The following is an 18548-nucleotide window of genomic DNA, read 5'->3' as shown; positions in this document are numbered from 1 at the left end:
AGTGTGTTTTCAGAAATTGCAAAATGTTGCATGCTGACTCAGGTAAAAGCCAAAAATTCTGTGCATCTTTACTTGTTTCATCCTTCTTAAACAGTTGCTCAAATACATTATTAAAAGCTAAGTGGCCTAAATATCTGTTCAGATTCATTGTTTGCTATTTCTTCCAGTTCAGTGTTTCAGTTGAAAAACTGAAGGACTCCCGTGTCTGAACAGAGTATGTGATGAGGAGCCCAAGTGGTTACTATAAAAAGCAGCCTGCCTAGATAAGGGCTATGTCATTTAGCCACTTTTGTGCTTACTGAGTAGTGTCTTATTACAAAAGCACCATTGAGAAGACTGCATTGCTTTCTGCAGCCACACATCTTGCTGCGTTCAGATACCAGCCGTGTAGTAGGGTTGTCCCAGTGCCTGGATGAATTAATTATTCAGGCTCTTGACATCAGAGGTTTCCATGCACAGATTGGCTGCTGATGGGGTAATAAAATCTTTCTTCAGGAAAACAGTGAAGAAGGATGATGGTAGTGAGACCGGTAGAGCTGCTGCAAACACAGCTGGCTTTATCTGGCTGCTGCATCTCTGCAAGAATACATAAAGATGTTTTTACAGTCTGGCTGCATGTGCATCCTCCGATAGGAACAGGTGGAGGATGTTGCATAAGAGGCCTTCATTTTGAGTGAGAAAAAATTGTTCTTGAAAAATTGCTTCTGGCTGTATTCTGGAAAAACACTTCACCCTACACCAGGCAACAGCAGCAAGCAGTGCTTATGGCTCATTACAAAGGTGCCAGTGGCAGAAATGTTACATCCTTACATCTGCTTCTTGGGTCGTTTCAGCATCGGCAGGGTAAGTGGGGCAAAGAGGAGGATGCAGTGTGAGTGGGGAAAACATAACAAGCTGTATTACATATGCATCTTCAGTTAGGTTAGGAATAAGCTGTACTTCTGTGGAGAATTTACGTCAGTTCAATGAAAATAGCACATTTGCCTCAGGGAGATCCGTAGAAAGCATATTTATCGCTGAATTTGTAAAATTAACCCACTGCTTGTATTATGCTCAGACGTAAGTTATTTTAATTGGTAAAGCCTATTCCTCTTTTAAACCTGTACAAAGTAATTGCTAAAGAAAGAAAACTTTGTTATCAATAGTTGCTGTAGAGCTCATAACAAATGCATTATTCACATGTATTCCCTTGAAACAGATTTTTTGTCAGTGCTATTTCTGCTGTGTCTGTCTGAAATTACGTCTGTCGACTGCTGCTAACCATTTGGAGGCTGGAAGTTGGTTCTCTGATTTCCAGTTGTTGTTGTAAGATGACTTGTGCAATAAGGAACATCCAGTAACACTACAAATTAGGGAACTAGAGGCAAAAATTGTTCTTACTCATTTCTGTGTTCAGAGTTCAACTCCCTTTGGAGCAGTTATTTTTTGGTAAGCCATTGTCTGAGTTTCAGGAGCATTTTAAGCTGCAATAGTGTGAAAGAAGACAGGATTGGACTGATCCTGTGCACACTTTCTGTTGGCCCTCATACCTACTCACAGAGAGTGCCATTCGAGCATGCAAGTAATTCCACTGAAATGAATTGGACTATCTATAGACATAATTGCTTGCCAGGACAGAAATATTATTTACTGTGCGTCACAAGACAAACGTCGTCTTCATGTGTTGAAAACATCCTATGAGAAATCTGTTTTCCAGAATGTAGAAACTCTGGAATATTCAACAAGATATTATTTCTTGTATCTTCATATTATTTTGTACGTCATCAAAAATTCCATTTTTTAAAATCAGTTCAGAATTAATTATTCTCAAGTTAGTGCATTTCATTAAAAAAATTATAAAAGCTGTGATTTCAAAACAGAATAGATACAATTTTCACATGTAAAATAAAGAAACTCCCTGCCAGCTGGTGCTGAAGCACAATGCAGTATTTTGAGTGATTTTTTTTTTTATTTTTTTTTTTTAATATATAACTTGTCTGTAAGTGCAACTAGTAGATTTTTGGGAATTTGATAAATATTTCAAAAACAATGTAAGTCAAGCTACCCATTGAAACCAAAAGGAAAACAAAAGCAGCAAAGTTATTTTCTTAGATGTGAAGTGTGCTAATCTAGCAATACATGCTAGAAATGTGCCTTCTCTCTGGTATTTCTTACCTGTAAGATACTGTCTCTGCGTAAAGAAAACATAAAATCTCCAAGTCATAATGCACAAATACATTTTAGGAGCTTGTAAGTAATCAGGGAGGAATTGTTGTCCCATTTAAAATAACTTTTTGGGTGATTAATTTTGTGCAGTAATTTGTATCTTTCTGTATTCTCACTATGATCAGCATTACATTAATATATATCAGGGAGCTTAATAGTCGTAGTATGTCAAACTTACTTGTTATCTACTGCAGAGCTTTTAAGGAGATTAAAGAATATTCCCTTTTAATTTTACATATGTGACAGAGATCCAATCACTATTCAGTGCTACTCAATTCTATTGGAAAAGCAGGTACTAAAATTAGATTTTCCATCTGTAGATGTTTGGATATGTGTGTGTTACATGAGAGTAAACTTTTAACTGGACTTCTGTTTATTTTGACTTTCTGTAGAGGAATGAAGGTACTTATTGAGAACAGAGTGGCACAATTTTTTTTGTTTTTTTTGTTTGTTTGTTTGTTTTGGTTGTATTTTTTCATTGAAATAGATATTTCTTTTTGTTTTCAAAAGTCTCCAATAGAAATATGTGGATTCCAGTGGTGTAAAAGTACTCCGTGTATCAAAACCTGTTCCCTGCAAGGAAGGAAAAGGACTGCTGCATTGGCTATAGCACTGACATTCTCTTCCCTCAGCAGCCATGACCTGAGCTGCAAAAGCTAGTGAAGCACATCTGGAAACTATTTTTGCCTATGCAGCTTGTAACAGACCCTGATGGACTATCTAAGAAAAAGTAAAACTCACTATAAATCAGACAAATGCTGCAAAATCAGGACTGAGGGAGGCAGTAAGAAACAGGTTACCAACTATCTGAACAAGCTGTTGGCTCCTCTATGGCAGGATCTCCCAGGGGATAAATAAGATTGATAATGCAAATTTACATTTTAAATTCTACACTGTAAAATTTTGCAATTAAACATTCTAAGTGTATTTTTCCTAGGTCTGTAGTTAATTTTCTAAAAAAAAAGCAACTTGACTATCAGAGATGTGGTTCTAACTGGAGAGTTTAATAGATGTTCTAGATGCTTATACCTCAGGTAAATATTTATAGTATAAACTTTGAAGTCAAATTTGTCTTCCCTTTCAGATTTGAAATGGTCTTGCTTTCCAGTCACTCCTTAAAGTCACTCCTTAAAGTTTCAACTTTGTGGTGAAATTTCAAACAGTCGTGTGTCAAAGCACTATTTTAAGATTATGTGGATTTTGTTAGGGATAATTAAACACAAAATTAGCAGAACTGTCTCAAGAAAATATAATGGCATTACTGACTAATGTAGAACATACTTGTTCTCAGTAGAGAATATTATTATTCCATCATGTAAATCAAAAGATATTCAGCAAGGTTTAATTACATTTATTTTTCCTCCCTTAGATGAGCAAGAATTGGTACAAAAGAGGACTTTTACAAAATGGATCAATACTCATCTGGCTAAGGTAACATTTGGCTTTGAATATTTTTGTTTTTTGATCAAACTTTTTTTTATTTCTGCATATACAGACTCTGAAATATAGCATATTTCAGATTTGGCTGAGCAGAAAGACTCAACTTAAAAAATAAACTTGAAAAAGGAATCTACGTCATTTGTACACCATCAAGGGTGAAGCTGATTCAGTGTGGTAGTGACTGCTATATCTACAGGCAACTGCTCAGTTCCTTTGGCTGAAACTGATCTGAAAGTATCATATTAGCTTCTGTTCCATACAGAGGAAAGATTTGAAACTGCTTTCCACAAAGAAAAAATATGAAAAAATATTAACATTATAACATACAATGTACTTGAATAAAACTTGATTCAGTTGTATAGTTTGATAGAAACATCTTGGACAAGTTACAAAAAAACAGTCTGCTTCTTGGATCCAGTGTGAATTCAGTATCTGATACATATGAGGATTTTTCACAAAACTATTCTTGCTTCTTCTTACCACAACCTAAATTTCATTTCTCATGTTAGTAGAGTAATAAAGGATGTGATCTGCACACAGTTTTCAAGTATTGTTACAACTGGTACAAGCTTTATATAACAATGTGAGCAATGACATTTAATTTGGCACTTCCCAGAGTTTTCTCACAGCACAACTCTACCCATAGTTATTAATTAGTCCAGTAAACCAAAATATTTATATATCAGAGGTGTTTTTTGAATAGATATTTTTAAATTATCAAGATTAATGAATTTGAAAATTGAGCGAGGATTAGCTAAAATTACAGTTTTACTTTCTGTATAAGGAATTGGCAAATAAAGCTCACAAAAAATGAGCAGAGTAAAGCAGGAAGCCTTTACCATGCTATATCATGTGATTTAGTCTGATGAGACTGTACAGTAGAGTAATAATTTTTATTTTTACTTGTAAGGAATTTAAATGAGAAATTTACAGTGAAATGAACTGCACTGACATTAGCAAATTCAGATAAAAGAACAAGGTTATCTTTAGAATTTCTTGACAGTAGGTCTTCACTGGGAATAATATCTGTGTCCCGTTTCTCTTTGAAATATTTGTAAATGGCCACATGTAGCAGAGAATATAAGCACTCTACAAATGCTCCATTTACTTCAGCTGAGATAGAAAGAAATTTAGGTTTTGTTTAAGTGTTTAGAGCAGAGCAAAAGAGAGAAAAAACTTATATTTTGTAATTTTCTATTTCCTAGTTGTATGGTGTTCACTAATAATTGATCATTAATATTTTGTTGTAAGTGACTATTAGATAAACGTATATATTGTTAATTATAAATGTGTGTTGGCATGTGTAATGATAATTTACTAGTAGTAATTGACTGATCCTGAAGAAGCAATAAAGTCATGGTGGTAGCTCAAATAAGATATTTTGCTTTGCATTAAGAGTTGTGAACTCTGCTATACCATAAACCATTGACAACTAGTCCCTTTCGGCAATGAGTGCACAGATGGATCTTGTCACTCTTTGCATCTACATACGTATTTCTTTAAAGACCATTATGCTGTGGAAGAGAACCAAATGCTCACAGTCAAAGAAGGCAGTTAACCAGCCACAAACCCCCCACTTGTAGCAATATGAGTACAGTATGTAGTCTGTGTTAATTCACCTTTCAACAGAAAAATTGTTTCTATGATATTTTTATTGATGGCTGTCAGCAAGTATGCCTCGCTGCCTAAGCAGTGAGTATAATGTTTTGAATTGTTTCTACTGTATGCTATTTCACTGTCAAAGGACAAAAACTGTTTTTATATTATAGGGATTAGACTCAAAAGAGAAAAAGTGACCCATTCCTTTCAAAAGTTTTTGAAGCTCAAGCTTAAATCTTTGGGTTTTTGTTGTTGTTGTTGTTTGTTTGTTTGTTTGTTTATGCATGGAAATACATTTTCTAGATTCACCACAGCTGTAGGAAGTACAAATGGTTCTGTGAAACACATAGAATTTCATTGCATTTCCTAGGTATTGTAACTAGAAATTCCACATTTAGGTTACTTGGTTCTTAAGAAGGATGGTTGCAATTTTTATTATTTAAAAAGAAAGTGGAAAGATGTAACATCTCCATTGTATGGAGAGCTTTGAATTATGATAAAGGAAACTCCTGGAAGTAGACCTATTTTTAGACAGAGTTGTCTGCTCTTTGAACCCCATAAAATGTGGAGCACCACCAAGATGGAACATCATGAAATACTGGCCTGATATTGATTGCACAGAAACAGCAGTACATGATGAACTGACAACAGTCAGAAAAACTCTTGGCATGAAGAAAGAGAGTAGACACTGTCAGAGATCATCCCAGTTTGTGACCATATAACTCTCATGCACATGCCTATTAGGGAGCAGCTTTCTAGCTGCCTCATCACCAATATATTGTGTCCAGAAGATTGCGAGGAAACTCTGCTTTCAAGAGCTTTGTTCCAAGGCTTTCACTATTTGCCAGAAGTTTTACCTGTGAGAATAGCAGTTTCCTGAAATAAGTAATTTCGCAGGCGTTGGTGGAGAAGCGTGTTTTCTTGTGGCTACTGTAAAGCTATTACATTACCTAAATTATTTGTACTGTACACATTTTCAGGACTACTTCTTGTTAAAACCTGTCCTCTATGTATTAACAGCCTGTTTATTGAAATAAGAGAGTTAAAAGGGCACTGTTTTAGATAGTGATAGATTTGACTGACAAGTACTATAAATATTATTAGTATAGTTGCGACTGCATGAAAATTCTGAGGCTAATAACAAGATGTCTGATATATTTATTTATATAGTAACTGACTTTATTCTAAATAATCTTACTTCCCTTCTGAGCTACGTGCACCCTAATTCTGAAATATTATTGGAGTGCTGATCCAAGCCAGATTGATTTTTCCCATAATTATTTATATAACTTTGCTTTCAGTTAGGTGAAGAATATTTTGTCATATGCAACTTATTAATTCTCCTGGTTCTTGAACTTTAGTAATAGAACTGTAACTGAATTTATACTTTAAGTTAGTATTGGCTGCTTTTCTCTTCATATTTAATGAGAATTATTGAATGTGATCTTTCTGTTATCATTCATTTACTAGCTTAAGTGGGAATGTTTTCAAACTGAGAATTTATGAAAAATATGGAAGTTATTGTAGTCGTAGTAGGATTTGTTCCTTCTGTTTTATTTTTAACTTTCTAAACTGCTTGGGAAGTGCTTTGACCAAAACAAGTTCATATGGACACCATGAATGTTAATAGCAAGAATGCCTGAATGAACTTGCCACTTTTACTAATCTGGTACATGTTTAATTGAAAAAGTAGTAGGAGAAAATGATAATAACAACAACAATAAGGATAAAAAAAATAAACAGCATCAAAGATTAAAAGTAAAGTAATGTATCTCTAAAATCATGGCTACTGGAGAACTGTTCCATCATTTAATAGAGTTTGAATGTTTTTGAAAAACTACTGGCGAGTAAGTGCTTGAAAGTTCAAAATCAAGAGAAATTCATGTTTTTTAAGCAAAGGCTCATGGAGTTTAACTCTGTTAGATGGAAACATAGGTTTATGGATGGCAAAAAAGAGGAAATTCTACAATGATAGACTTCATCCTTTAGGTATATTGGTTGAGAAGAGAAGAATTAAAAAGAGCAGTGTCTGACTTTGTGAAGGTTAGTGATTTGAAAGAAATGGAAATGAAGAAGTGATTTGATTCAATCAAGAGAAACAAATAATTTGGAGGAATAAAGATGGATATGAAGGATATGACCATTTGTCAGGGAGTGCTATGAGTGAAGATTATTCACTTTATTATTATCAAAATCTTGGTCTATTATTTTCTTCTAAAGAGTCATGCTCCAATTAAAACAGTAAGTAATTCAATAACTACCTTAAGTCCATCAAGTCAATTGAAAAAAAAAATCATTTTGTCTTTTTATCTATAAAAAGTGAAGAATAGCTTTGAGAATAGGGTTATAATTGATTAAGAAAAACGGAACTTAAAAAATTAAATGAAAACTTAAATGAAATGAGTTTACCAATTGATTGGATTCCGTAAGAGAGAGTAGATATGATTGCTTATATGCTTATTTTATAGTAGAATGTTACTATTTTTGAAGTTGTATTTCTTAATCCAAATATGATTTCACAATACACAAGATATATAAAAGACTTAGTAAATTACGGGATACTTGAAAAGAAAGATTGCAGTAAAGCAGCCATAGCGTGGTCTGTGCTCTCATCCACAAGGCACTGTCTCGCAGGGAACAAACATGGCAGAAAGAGCTTCAAGGATGGTTACTAACAGGTAGCATAACAGTTTCATCTCGGGTCAGCTTTTATTATTAGGCTGCATGGGTTCATCTGCCCTCCAGAGTTCAGGCTATCTGAATCCATTCTCTGATTCTGACTCAGCAACCTGAAACGTCTCTTTACCACCCACTTGCAGATATTAGGGTCAAGATAACAGATTAAAGTGCTCTATTTGTCCTCTGGCTGTCCAGTTTAATTTGTGCAGTCCTATTAATGATAAATGAGATATGCTTGTGTAGCAGGACTGGAACATTCAAGCTTTCTAACCCGATGCTATTTATATATATTTCTCTAAGGTTCTGGAACTAGACTTCTCTCCACCACTGACTTCCAGCCTTCAAATCTGTAGAAACAATTTCACTTCTCCTCTGTGTAAATTTTGAGGAATCATTATTAAGTCCAAGTTTTAAATGTAGGGTAAAATTACACCAAATAAGTTATATATATAGTTCTGCCTTTTTAAAATGGAAAAAAAAAGACTCCTAGTTATCTTAGTTACTGACAGAGGAAAAACTTTAAGTCAATTTTATCTGCATGATAACAAATGTGATTTACAGCTTTCTGCTTACTGTATGTTTTCACAAGTTCTGCATGTAACTCTAATGTTAAACAAAGAGTGAACTAGCATTCACAAAATTAACTTGCGTGAAGGAACTAGTCATGTTAGATTTAGGGCCCAGTTCCTCTCACTTCAATCATAAAAGTTGACATTAATAGGAAGGAGCATCAAAACATAAGTGCTTAAGTATTTATGAAATTGTGGCAGACAAGTGGGCTGGCAACAATAGAATAACTGTGGAATTTCACGTTCCCCTTCCTGCTTTCATGTGTATTTCACAGTAGAGGCAAATTCAGTAAACAGATTTGTTCCTGTTTGTGCATGTGGCTGGATTTTCATGCATTTTTTCAGCAGTTTTTGAAATATCATTTGAAAATTAATGCAGTAAAGGTAGTTATCCAGTGTTCACATTGGCATTCATAGTGGTTCCAATAACTGTTGTTTGTGTAATACAGTGTATTCATTAGAAAAGTTAGTTACATGGAGTGAGGAAAATATTCCTGTAGCAAAAATTCAAATGAGAAATGAAATGTGAAAAAAGTTGGAACACAACAGCGAAGTTTAGCACGACTTTTTAACAAGGAGTATATTGACAGGTCAAGAGGTATTGGGTTTAAATAATAAAAAACAGTAGATTTAGATTAGATATCAGAAGAAATTCTTCACAGTGAAGGTGCCGAGGCAATGGCTCAGGATATCCAGAACAGCTGTGGATGTCCCATCCCTGGAAGTGTTCAGGGTCAGGTTAGATGAGGCCCTGGACAGCCTGATCCAGCGGGTGACAGCCCCGCCCATGGCAGGGAGTTGAAGACGGATGGGCTTTAAGGTCCCTTCCAACCCAAGCTTTTCTGTGATTATACTGGTTACCAGAGAATAAACCACTGTGTTGTTCTGACTTTCCTTTAAGAGTTGTAATCAGTAAAAATCTCTTGAATACTTATTTTAGAGACTCAACAGGACTTAATATCTACTCATCTGATAGCCATGATATGCAGCCAAAATATTAACTAAAATCAGTGAAAGCCAAGAGTGAAAACAAAATTTTCTAACTTTGAAAATATTGAATATACTCCAGATTTTAGCTTTATGCTTATAACTGAGTAGCTTCAGCAATGTAACAGGCTGTGATGATCCTAAAACACTATATACTGAATGCTGAAAAGACTGCATGAAAAATTTAATGAAGTAATTCTTAAACAGGCAAAAAGAACGTTAGAGAAGTGCATGAAATAAGTTTTTGAAATCCTACAGTATTAAAGAATATCTTACTTATAAACTTTTTGACAAAATTCTTTGGTTAAAATCAGAACGTTCTTTGATGAGCAACAGACTTTAATTCAACAGTTCATCGGGTCTCCACTGAAATTTCCTATGCCTTGTTGCTTGATTTGGTATTACATAAGCTTCTCTGGGTAAGCAAAATGATATTCTACATACTTTATTGTATATACTCTTTCAACAAATTTAGTACAGTAGTTAGTTTATAGCAACGATGACATTTAGGAACAGTCGTATCACAAGAAGAGAGGTGCATTCTACAACCAAATTCATGTGCTTTGTAGGAGCAATATGAATTTGGAATTAATTGTAAAGGTTATTTTTTCATCTCCCATTAAACATTTATTTAAATTGCTATATTTAGAATTGATCCCTAACAGGAATTGATGAGGATATGTTTTGTTTATACTTGCTTCACTTACAAACTGATCTTTCCTGCAGTTTCAGGAAATACTATGAATTAGTTAAAAAGCATCAGTTTATACAAAAAATGTTTGACTGACAAGCCTCACAGAAAGAAATATATGATGGATACACCACCATTAGATACTCCTCTTCTGACACAGTAAACTAAGTTTAGTAAAATCCAAATCCGAAATATGGAATTAACAGATATTTCACAGAATTACAGTCTGGATGGAAGAGTTTATAAAGATCATCTAGCTTTAACCCCTGGCTATGGGCAAGGACACCTCACATTAGACCAGGTTGCCCAGGGTCCCATCCAAGCTCACCATGAACACCACCAGGGATGGGGCATCACAACCTCTCATGTTCCGGTGTCTCACCACCTTCTGAATAAAGAGTTTATTCTTAACATTTAAATGTAAATCTCGCCTCTTTTAGTTTAAAAATAATTCCACTTGTTCTATCACTGTGTACATTTGTAATACCTTCCTGAATGATCTATTCCATGATTTTCCAAGGAACAGAGGTGAGGCACACCAATGTGTTGTTCCCTGGATCTTTCTTTCTCCCTTTCTTAACAATGGGAGTGCTATTGTCTGGGGGGTGAGGGAGGTTGGGGAATTTTACTCAAACCTGGAGGTACAGAGACATGAGAATCATGAGAAGTACAGATGCCAGTGAAAACTGAGGCAAAGAATTGTTGAATGTCCAGCAACAAACCCACAGGGTTCTATCTCCTTATAATTAGTTGTTAAAATCTTCAGATAGTGAAATACCTTATAAATTGTATTACACAATACCATTTTGATAGTCTGTTTAATTAACTAATTTTCATTTTAAGAGGAATATCACATAGAAGACCATGCAACAAGGCTATTTTACTTGTCTTTTGTTCCCTGTTGTATTAGTGTTAATGTACATGATGTATGATGGTAAACACTGACAGTGCAATTACACAAAGCTCGCAGCAACAAAAAGTAAATTTCACTCTTTGATTCTCACAGTTCAGAACAGTCAGTCTTATGGACTTTGATGTAATTTGTTCAATGGTTTCTTTATTCTTTCTCTTATTTGTTTGAATGTTTTCTCATCCTTTCCTTAGTTTTTCCCTGTACTAATATTTGATCTATGTTGAAAGGAGAGTACTGTGTTAGTTTGACTAATGTCTTTGGGGGGTACTTTCCTTGCTTTTCTTTAGTGTAATGCCTTCAAATCTAGTTTTTCTAAATGCTGTCGGAAAGGGGTGACCCAAAAGGATGTTTCAAAGCAAGAACTTGAAATGGATGATGAGAGGTTGTCTGTAGCATGAAATGATGCACATTGGGAACAAGAGGTACACCTCTTGTTTGGTTTGCACATGAATGCCAGATAGGTATTGACTTTATTTAGGAATAACAAAAATTTTGGAGTGTACTGTGCATTGAGAATATGGATAGCAGAGCACTCAGGCTGTAACGGATCTGCGTTGTTCTCAAACAGTTCATCTGACAGGCACATTACAGGTACAAGGTTTATGGGGCACTCTAAATCTCTCATACCCTTTAATCAGAAGGTATCCTAAATCATCCTCCCTAAAAGGTTCCCTCTCTTCCTTACTTTAGAGTGAGCTTCAGGAGACAAGCTTCACTACTGGAGCATTTACTTCTATGGTGAAATTTTTCAGGCCTTCAGCTGCTGTTGGATTAGGATGGCAAATGGTTGTCTTTAATGATGTATTATTTTAATACATATTTCTTCATTTTAATCACACAATAATACCAATAAAACCAAAGCTATTTCAGATTTCAAGGAGGAAATGATAACACAGAACGTGAAGACGATTAATTATATTTTCATCAACTGCCTGTAACAGGACAAATTAAACTCCAGTGACCTGATTGCTTCACTGATTTATTTGGTGTTATATTAAGGAAGAACATTAGCCATTATGTATTACATTACTAGAAAAACAAAAAGTAATATGACTTAATATACTCTTACAATGTGTTGCAATAGTGTTGTTTCATATATTCAAGAACATACACTCTCTATTATTGCAGCTATCAGAGCATGCCACATCTCAAATGAAGTCCACTTTAGACCAGAACTATGTCTCAATGAAATTTTAGTTCATCCAAAATGAACACTGAAGGCTCGGTATTTTGATTATGGGAGGTAGAAATTTTTGCTATCTGCTGTTTTTTTAATAACTACCTTTTCATGAGCAAGCAGCATTTCATTTCTTAGGATCATCAAATGTATGTTTCCATGGAAGAAAAATAACAGATCAAGATTTTGTACAAGCATTCTTTTTAGAAGCACTCCAAAAATAAATTACTAAGCATACAATAATTTAAAACTAAATTTGTAGTCTGTCCTTACAGTCAGTTAGCAGATATAAATATTATCATTATGTGAATTAGCAGGAATATGAATTCTAACAAACTCATAGAAGCTGGAGGGTGTTTATTTCCTTTAATTCAACAGAACCAAGTTTCACTCTAAATTTTTGGTTACTCTGAAATATTGTGTGATCATTAAAGTGCTGACCAGATGCTAGCCAAACTGGCTACAAACTGGTATGTATTTAAGAGATTGGAGTTCAGAGGTGGGAGTTTGTTACTCAAAATTCCTGAAACATCATCTGTTTACATGTTTTTCAGTTTTATCGTTTTTGTGTTTGCAAACGTAAAGACACATGTTAAGCAATTTGTCTTAAGTAGAAGTTGTCATAGTGCTAACAGCACTGAAGCCTGCAAGGCCTGACTGAAAGAAAGGAGAGAAAATATGACAATTTAGTGAAACAACAGTTAGCTGTATGAAAGCAGCAGCAGCACTGCTCAGAAGCCACATTGCTTCAGGGATTTTTTCTTCACACAGCTCATTTCTCAAATAAGGAAAGTGAAATTTCTGTGACATACATAACACCAGGCAAAATATGCCAATAGACTGAAACATGACTGTAATAGTACGTTAGTAAAATGAGTGTATTTTACAGACTCTAGGCAGCTGTTTTGTTTCTTTGGTTATTTTAGGGAGCAGAAGGCTTTTTCCAGAAAAGTTAAAGAGTCAAATAATATGATAGCAAAGAAAGGGTTAAAAAGCAAAACAATATTAAACATTGTAAAACATATAGAAGGGGACTCAACCACTCCTTGGCCTTCTTTTTGAAAGGAAGGGAGACAAGACAGTGCTGCTGCTGCCTTTATAATATCTGGTCTCCTCACTTTTCAGCGCAATCCTCCCATGATGGTCAGTGATTTGTTTGAAGACATCAAGGATGGGGTAATGCTGATAGCCCTTTTGGAGGTTCTCTCAGGGCAGAAGCTGGTAAGAAGTTCCTTTCTTCTGAATCTGTGAGATGGTTGCACAACTTTTCTAGGATATGATCTAGTTTGGTTCTATATTTGAGTACTCTTGAAAACAAACAAACAAACAAAAAAAGCAAAATAAATTTATTCACAGACTGGACTATTTGGTTACAATGCAAAATGAGATAACTGCAGACTGATAATCTTGATTTCATATATTTTATTTCATTTTTGTCTTACTGGTTCATAAAAATAACTTGATTATGTTAGTCTTTACAATTCACCTTGCTGTTACTATAGTGTTACTACTGTGACACAAACATGGTCTGAAACCCAAGCTGTATGTCCTGAAGAAATAATGACAGGTTTTTTTGTCTAATTCATGGCTTTCTTCTTAAGTTGTGAGCCCCCAGATATCATGGGGTCTAATATTCATGTGCACAGACAGATACATAGCCACAGTAAAGAGCCTTAACTGATACCAAATGGCATTTCACAGACACAGTGTAATGAGGCTACAATTTGTACATGTCAGATAAGTTTTCTCTTGGGACCCAAGTTAGTAATGTGTTTTTGATGGTGAGAGAAATTAAACATTTTTAGCCAAGACCTCTTACTTTTTCCAAACCAGCTCATGTATCATGGGGCAGTACCTCAGAACTGAACAACTACCATTCAGTTTGCCTGTTCCCTTACATTCACAAAATTTGCATGTTCCATTCTTTTGCCTCTTGTTCATACAGCAGGGGTTAGCTGAAATTAATAGTAATTCATATTGCAAGAGTGATTGTAAAGAGATTTTAATGAGAAGTAAGCTATGCTTTCAAGGGTATTCCTGCTTTGTTGAAATGTACCAATTGCTGTTTCTGTTCATATGAGAAGTCTCCCTCTTGTGACAACATAATGGTAAAACAGGGAAAGAATTTTAGAGAAGGTACCGATTAACTGACATTTGCTAGATAATATCCTGCCCATACAAATCACAGAAGGAGAGCAGTTTCTGATTGTATAACATGTGTAACAGAGTATTATGTTCTGTAGTAACTTCAGAAAGAATTTTAGAATTTATAATAAATGTTTGTTAAAGGTAACTTTATCAATACAAATTTAAATGGCAGTAGTTATATATTTACATTGCAATATAATATTAAGGGGACATTCTAAATTCAAATTCAGAATATTAGGAGCCTAAAATATGTTCTTGATTTAATTCAAGGATTTATAATTTTTTTGTTGTTATTATTTTTAACTTACATGCCTGAAGTTCAGCAAAATTTTCTTCATGGCACACTGAATTTTAATAATAATGACCAGCTCGATTTCTCAGGCAAAAATATTCTAGAGACTTTACTTTTAACTTCTCTCAGATACATGTAATAAACATAATTAGTTTATTTTATGTAAGAAAAATACTCTCTGATTTTATGAAGTCTACAGACTGAAGCTGAAATCTTTCACCTTTAAATCTTTGAATTTATTAAACAACTAAAACTATTTGATATTAGATCTTTGGCATTCATGTTTCCAACTTCTCTGTTGGTTTTATGCAAAAACACAATTTGACTGCTCCTAGAAACATCTGTACAGGTAAATCAGGCTATGGCATATACATATGTGTTTGTAATTATGTGGAATATTTTTTTTCAGCAAAGTGAATACATCTAATTGGAGTGTACACTTTTCTTTTCCTTAAAGCCTTGTGAGCAAGGACGTCATCTGAAGAGAATTCACTGGGTTGCCAACATTGGCACAGCACTTAAGTTTCTAGAAGGAAGACGGGTAAGTTCGATAGCACAAAAGCTGCTGTAAAGTAAAAATGTCAAGATTCAACACTAACATGTAGCAACCGACAGGAAAAATTTTCCAGGGTTTTTTAGTTAGAATCACCTTAGCTTATCTTTTTCCTTTTATTTTCTGTATTCTTTAACTCTTCCCTGCTTCCCTGTTTCTGTTCTCATCAAAGTTAAGAACAATTTTCAGTTCAGTAGAGGCATTCCTTTATGACTATACATACAAAACACTGCTTGAAATTATACATGTGTGAATTTAGAGCAGTATGACCCTTTATTAGCATAACAGAAGTCCAAGTTAATTCCTGGATTGATTCTTGTAGTCACCACTATGACAATTTTAGATGTAATATACAAGATGTAACAAAGCTTTATAAAAATTCAACATATAGATAGAAAACGATAGATAGATGATTAGAGTGGTGAGGTACTTCTAGTACAAAGACAGTCTACGAGAAGTCTATGGGGAGACCTTGTACTGGCCTTTCCATTCCAGAAGGGGGGCCTATAATCAAGAGGGGCCTTTTTACCAGGGCCTGTATTGATAAGGCATGATGTAATAATGTTTATCTAGAAGAGAGTATGTTCGTATGGAATATTAGAAATTCTTCATTGTGAGGGCAGCAAGGTACTGGAACAGGTTACTCAGAGAGTCTGCAGATGCTGCATCCACAGAAGTGTTCAAGGCCAGATTGAATGAGACTCTGGGCAGCTTGATCTAGTGGGAGGCATCCCTGCCCACAGCAGGGGACTGGAACTGTATGATCTTTAAGGTTGTATCCTGCAAACTCTTCAGTGATTTTGAGAAAAAACTCAATGTATTCTAGGTATGAATATAAAATAAAAGCAATCTTCCTGTGCTACACTGACATATCTATTTTTTTAATTAGAATTGGAGACATTCTTTTTATTTCTGCTTTTCAGTTTATTTTTTTTTTCAATGCAGGTATAAGAAGGAATGGATTTTTTTTCTCTGTAATGCAATGCAACAGGAGTTTGGAGACTTTTCTTCTCTATTAGTTATTTTTTGTATGTGCTGTATATTGGTATATCAGATTGCCTTCTAGAGGGAAATGGAAATAAACAATATGCGAGATAGATTGGTGTGCATTAGTAGGTGACTTTTGGCTGAATGCAGCTTAGACAATGCATCTATACAGTCTATCTCCCTTTTCCTCTCAGAGGAGGTGGGGATGCATTCAGACAACAAATGCTTTTTCAGTGGCTAAACGCAGTCCCTGATTTTTACTTGCAGGCAAATGAAGGGAGATGAGTGGCTGCCTGGGGCACTTGGTGTGTGCTGGGGGTCTCCTTCCTCCCTGGGCTCTCCTACAAGTAACATTTATTACAGATTTATTCAATTTCATATTTTCACAATCCAGACAGATTTTGGCTGTCATACTGAGAAATACACTTGAGATTTTGCTGATGTTATTCTGGACCAAACCTTTTTTATTGTTTTTATTTTGGTTTGTTTGTTTGTGTTTGGTTTGAGTTTTTCTTTTTGATGCTTCTAAAGTGTATATTTAATAGATTTAAATTCTTCTTAATGAATTATAAGACAAATGTAACAATAACTAGAATAGATACATTATGCCCCCATGAGCAGTAGCCTAATCAAAAGATTTAGTTGAGTCCTCATGACTCTTTTTATCTGTAATATCCATAAGTAAAACCTTGCTTTCTAGAAAAAGAAAAGTTTTTGTGGGAGTTGAGCCAGCTAAAAGAATGAGACTTACGGTGCTTTTTTTCTTTAGGTAGATAATGGCATTGTCTAGTGGGCTTCCAGATGTTGATTCAAGGGACTGCAGTTTTTGCTTTGTTTTGTGGATACAAACAATGTCACTAGAAGTCAATCTCATGCTTTTCTTGAACCCATTCTCCAAAGTTTTTCCATAACCCTTTTCCATGGCCGTGTTTGGAGTGCCAAAACAGTTTAGTAGCCCCCTCCTAAATGTCAAGACTAACGGCAGAATTTCTTAGTTTTGCTGAGTGAATGATTAGTGTATTTTCTGATATTCTGATACTACCTATTCTATTCAATTTTCTTAAACATTGTCTACATGTTAGTTCCTTTATACATAGCAAAATTATACTTTCTTTACATTTTAAACTTAACACATTTACTTAATCACTTAAACATTATTTTTGTAACATTTTTTCCTTTTACTTTTCATGCTAGTCTGTATACCGAGGATCTCCGGTTTGTACAATGTTTTTATGTAATTTTTATCACTTTTTATCTTTTCTATAAAAGTTAAATATTATTTCTACAATATTAGCATGCTATGGACCTAAAACTCTTTAATTATGTGTAACTACATGCAAGTGAAATTACATAATTATGGGATACTTTCATATTAAGAAACTCCTAATTTGTTACAAAAATGTATTAAAATATAAAACCTATTTATTTTGTAATTGTTATTGTTTCTTGTGTGTAGTAATAATATGTTTTCTTTCCTAAATAGATAAAGCTTGTCAACATAAACTCAACTGATATTGCTGATGGTCGGCCTTCTATTGTGCTTGGCTTGGTGTGGACCATAATTTTATATTTTCAGGTACAACATTTTTTAAACTCAGTGTTGCTTCCTCAAACAGTGGTTGAGCTTATTGTTGCAAATGAACTAGTGCATTTTCAGTATTTAATTACATGTTTGATACTATATAATTAACTAAGGATCTGATGCTGAATAAAGCAGCAGATACAGCTGCTTCACATTGCTTAAACTAAGATACCTGTCTTGGTAATGAGCATAGAATGTCTTTCTTCTATCATTAGACTACATACTTCCAGTAACTCCGAAGAATGCAAAAGAACAGTAAAAGAAAACTATGGAATTTGGATTCTTTTTATAAGCGCCATTACCAACCTCGTTGGTGACTGTACTCCATCTAATTCCAATGCATGTGATGTCACACAGCAATTAAGCTTAACATAATACAAATAAACATGCTGATTTCACTGGAAAGTGAAGATATTTGCAAGGATAATACTTAGATGTAAACTGTTTAGATGGAGACCAATCTTACATTATCCTCTGGATATAATTTTTACGAGTTACAGCCAGATTGTCAGTCAAGTTAATGGTTTATTTTTGACAGAAACCATGATGCAAATAACTGCTATAAATGCTCACCAAATTTTGCTAAAGCACGCTACCTAAAGTACATGGACTACTTCATCACAAGTTACATCTAAGCAGAGCCACAATTAAATTTATGCCAAAAGAGTACAATGTTAAATTAAGAACTATCAAGGTGATCATCAAGGTCATTTAAGTTCTTTAATT

At 34.5% G+C, this 18548-nt stretch overlaps 1 protein-coding gene across 9 annotated transcripts in view; it reads left to right on the top strand.

Moving 5' to 3' along the window:
* Window positions 1-18548, top strand: part of SYNE1 (spectrin repeat containing nuclear envelope protein 1) — a 295330-nt gene that overhangs the window by 43500 nt on the left and 233282 nt on the right. For all 9 annotated transcript variants that reach the window (XM_085217048.1, XM_085217047.1, XM_085217052.1 and 6 more), the window contains exons 3-6: window positions 3575-3636; window positions 13386-13481; window positions 15158-15241; window positions 17724-17816. In XM_085217048.1, the coding sequence (XP_085073174.1) occupies window positions 3575-3636; window positions 13386-13481; window positions 15158-15241; window positions 17724-17816 (335 nt within the window). The remainder of the gene's footprint in view (window positions 1-3574; window positions 3637-13385; window positions 13482-15157; window positions 15242-17723; window positions 17817-18548) is intronic.

The sequence above is a fragment of the Meleagris gallopavo genome, chromosome 2, assembly GCF_905368555.1.
Source record: "Meleagris gallopavo chromosome 2, MGAL_WU_HG_1.1, whole genome shotgun sequence".
NCBI classification, from domain to species: domain Eukaryota; kingdom Metazoa; phylum Chordata; class Aves; order Galliformes; family Phasianidae; genus Meleagris; species Meleagris gallopavo.
The sequence above is the reverse complement of the archived record's forward strand: the minus strand, read 5'-3'. Positions and strand labels throughout refer to the sequence as shown.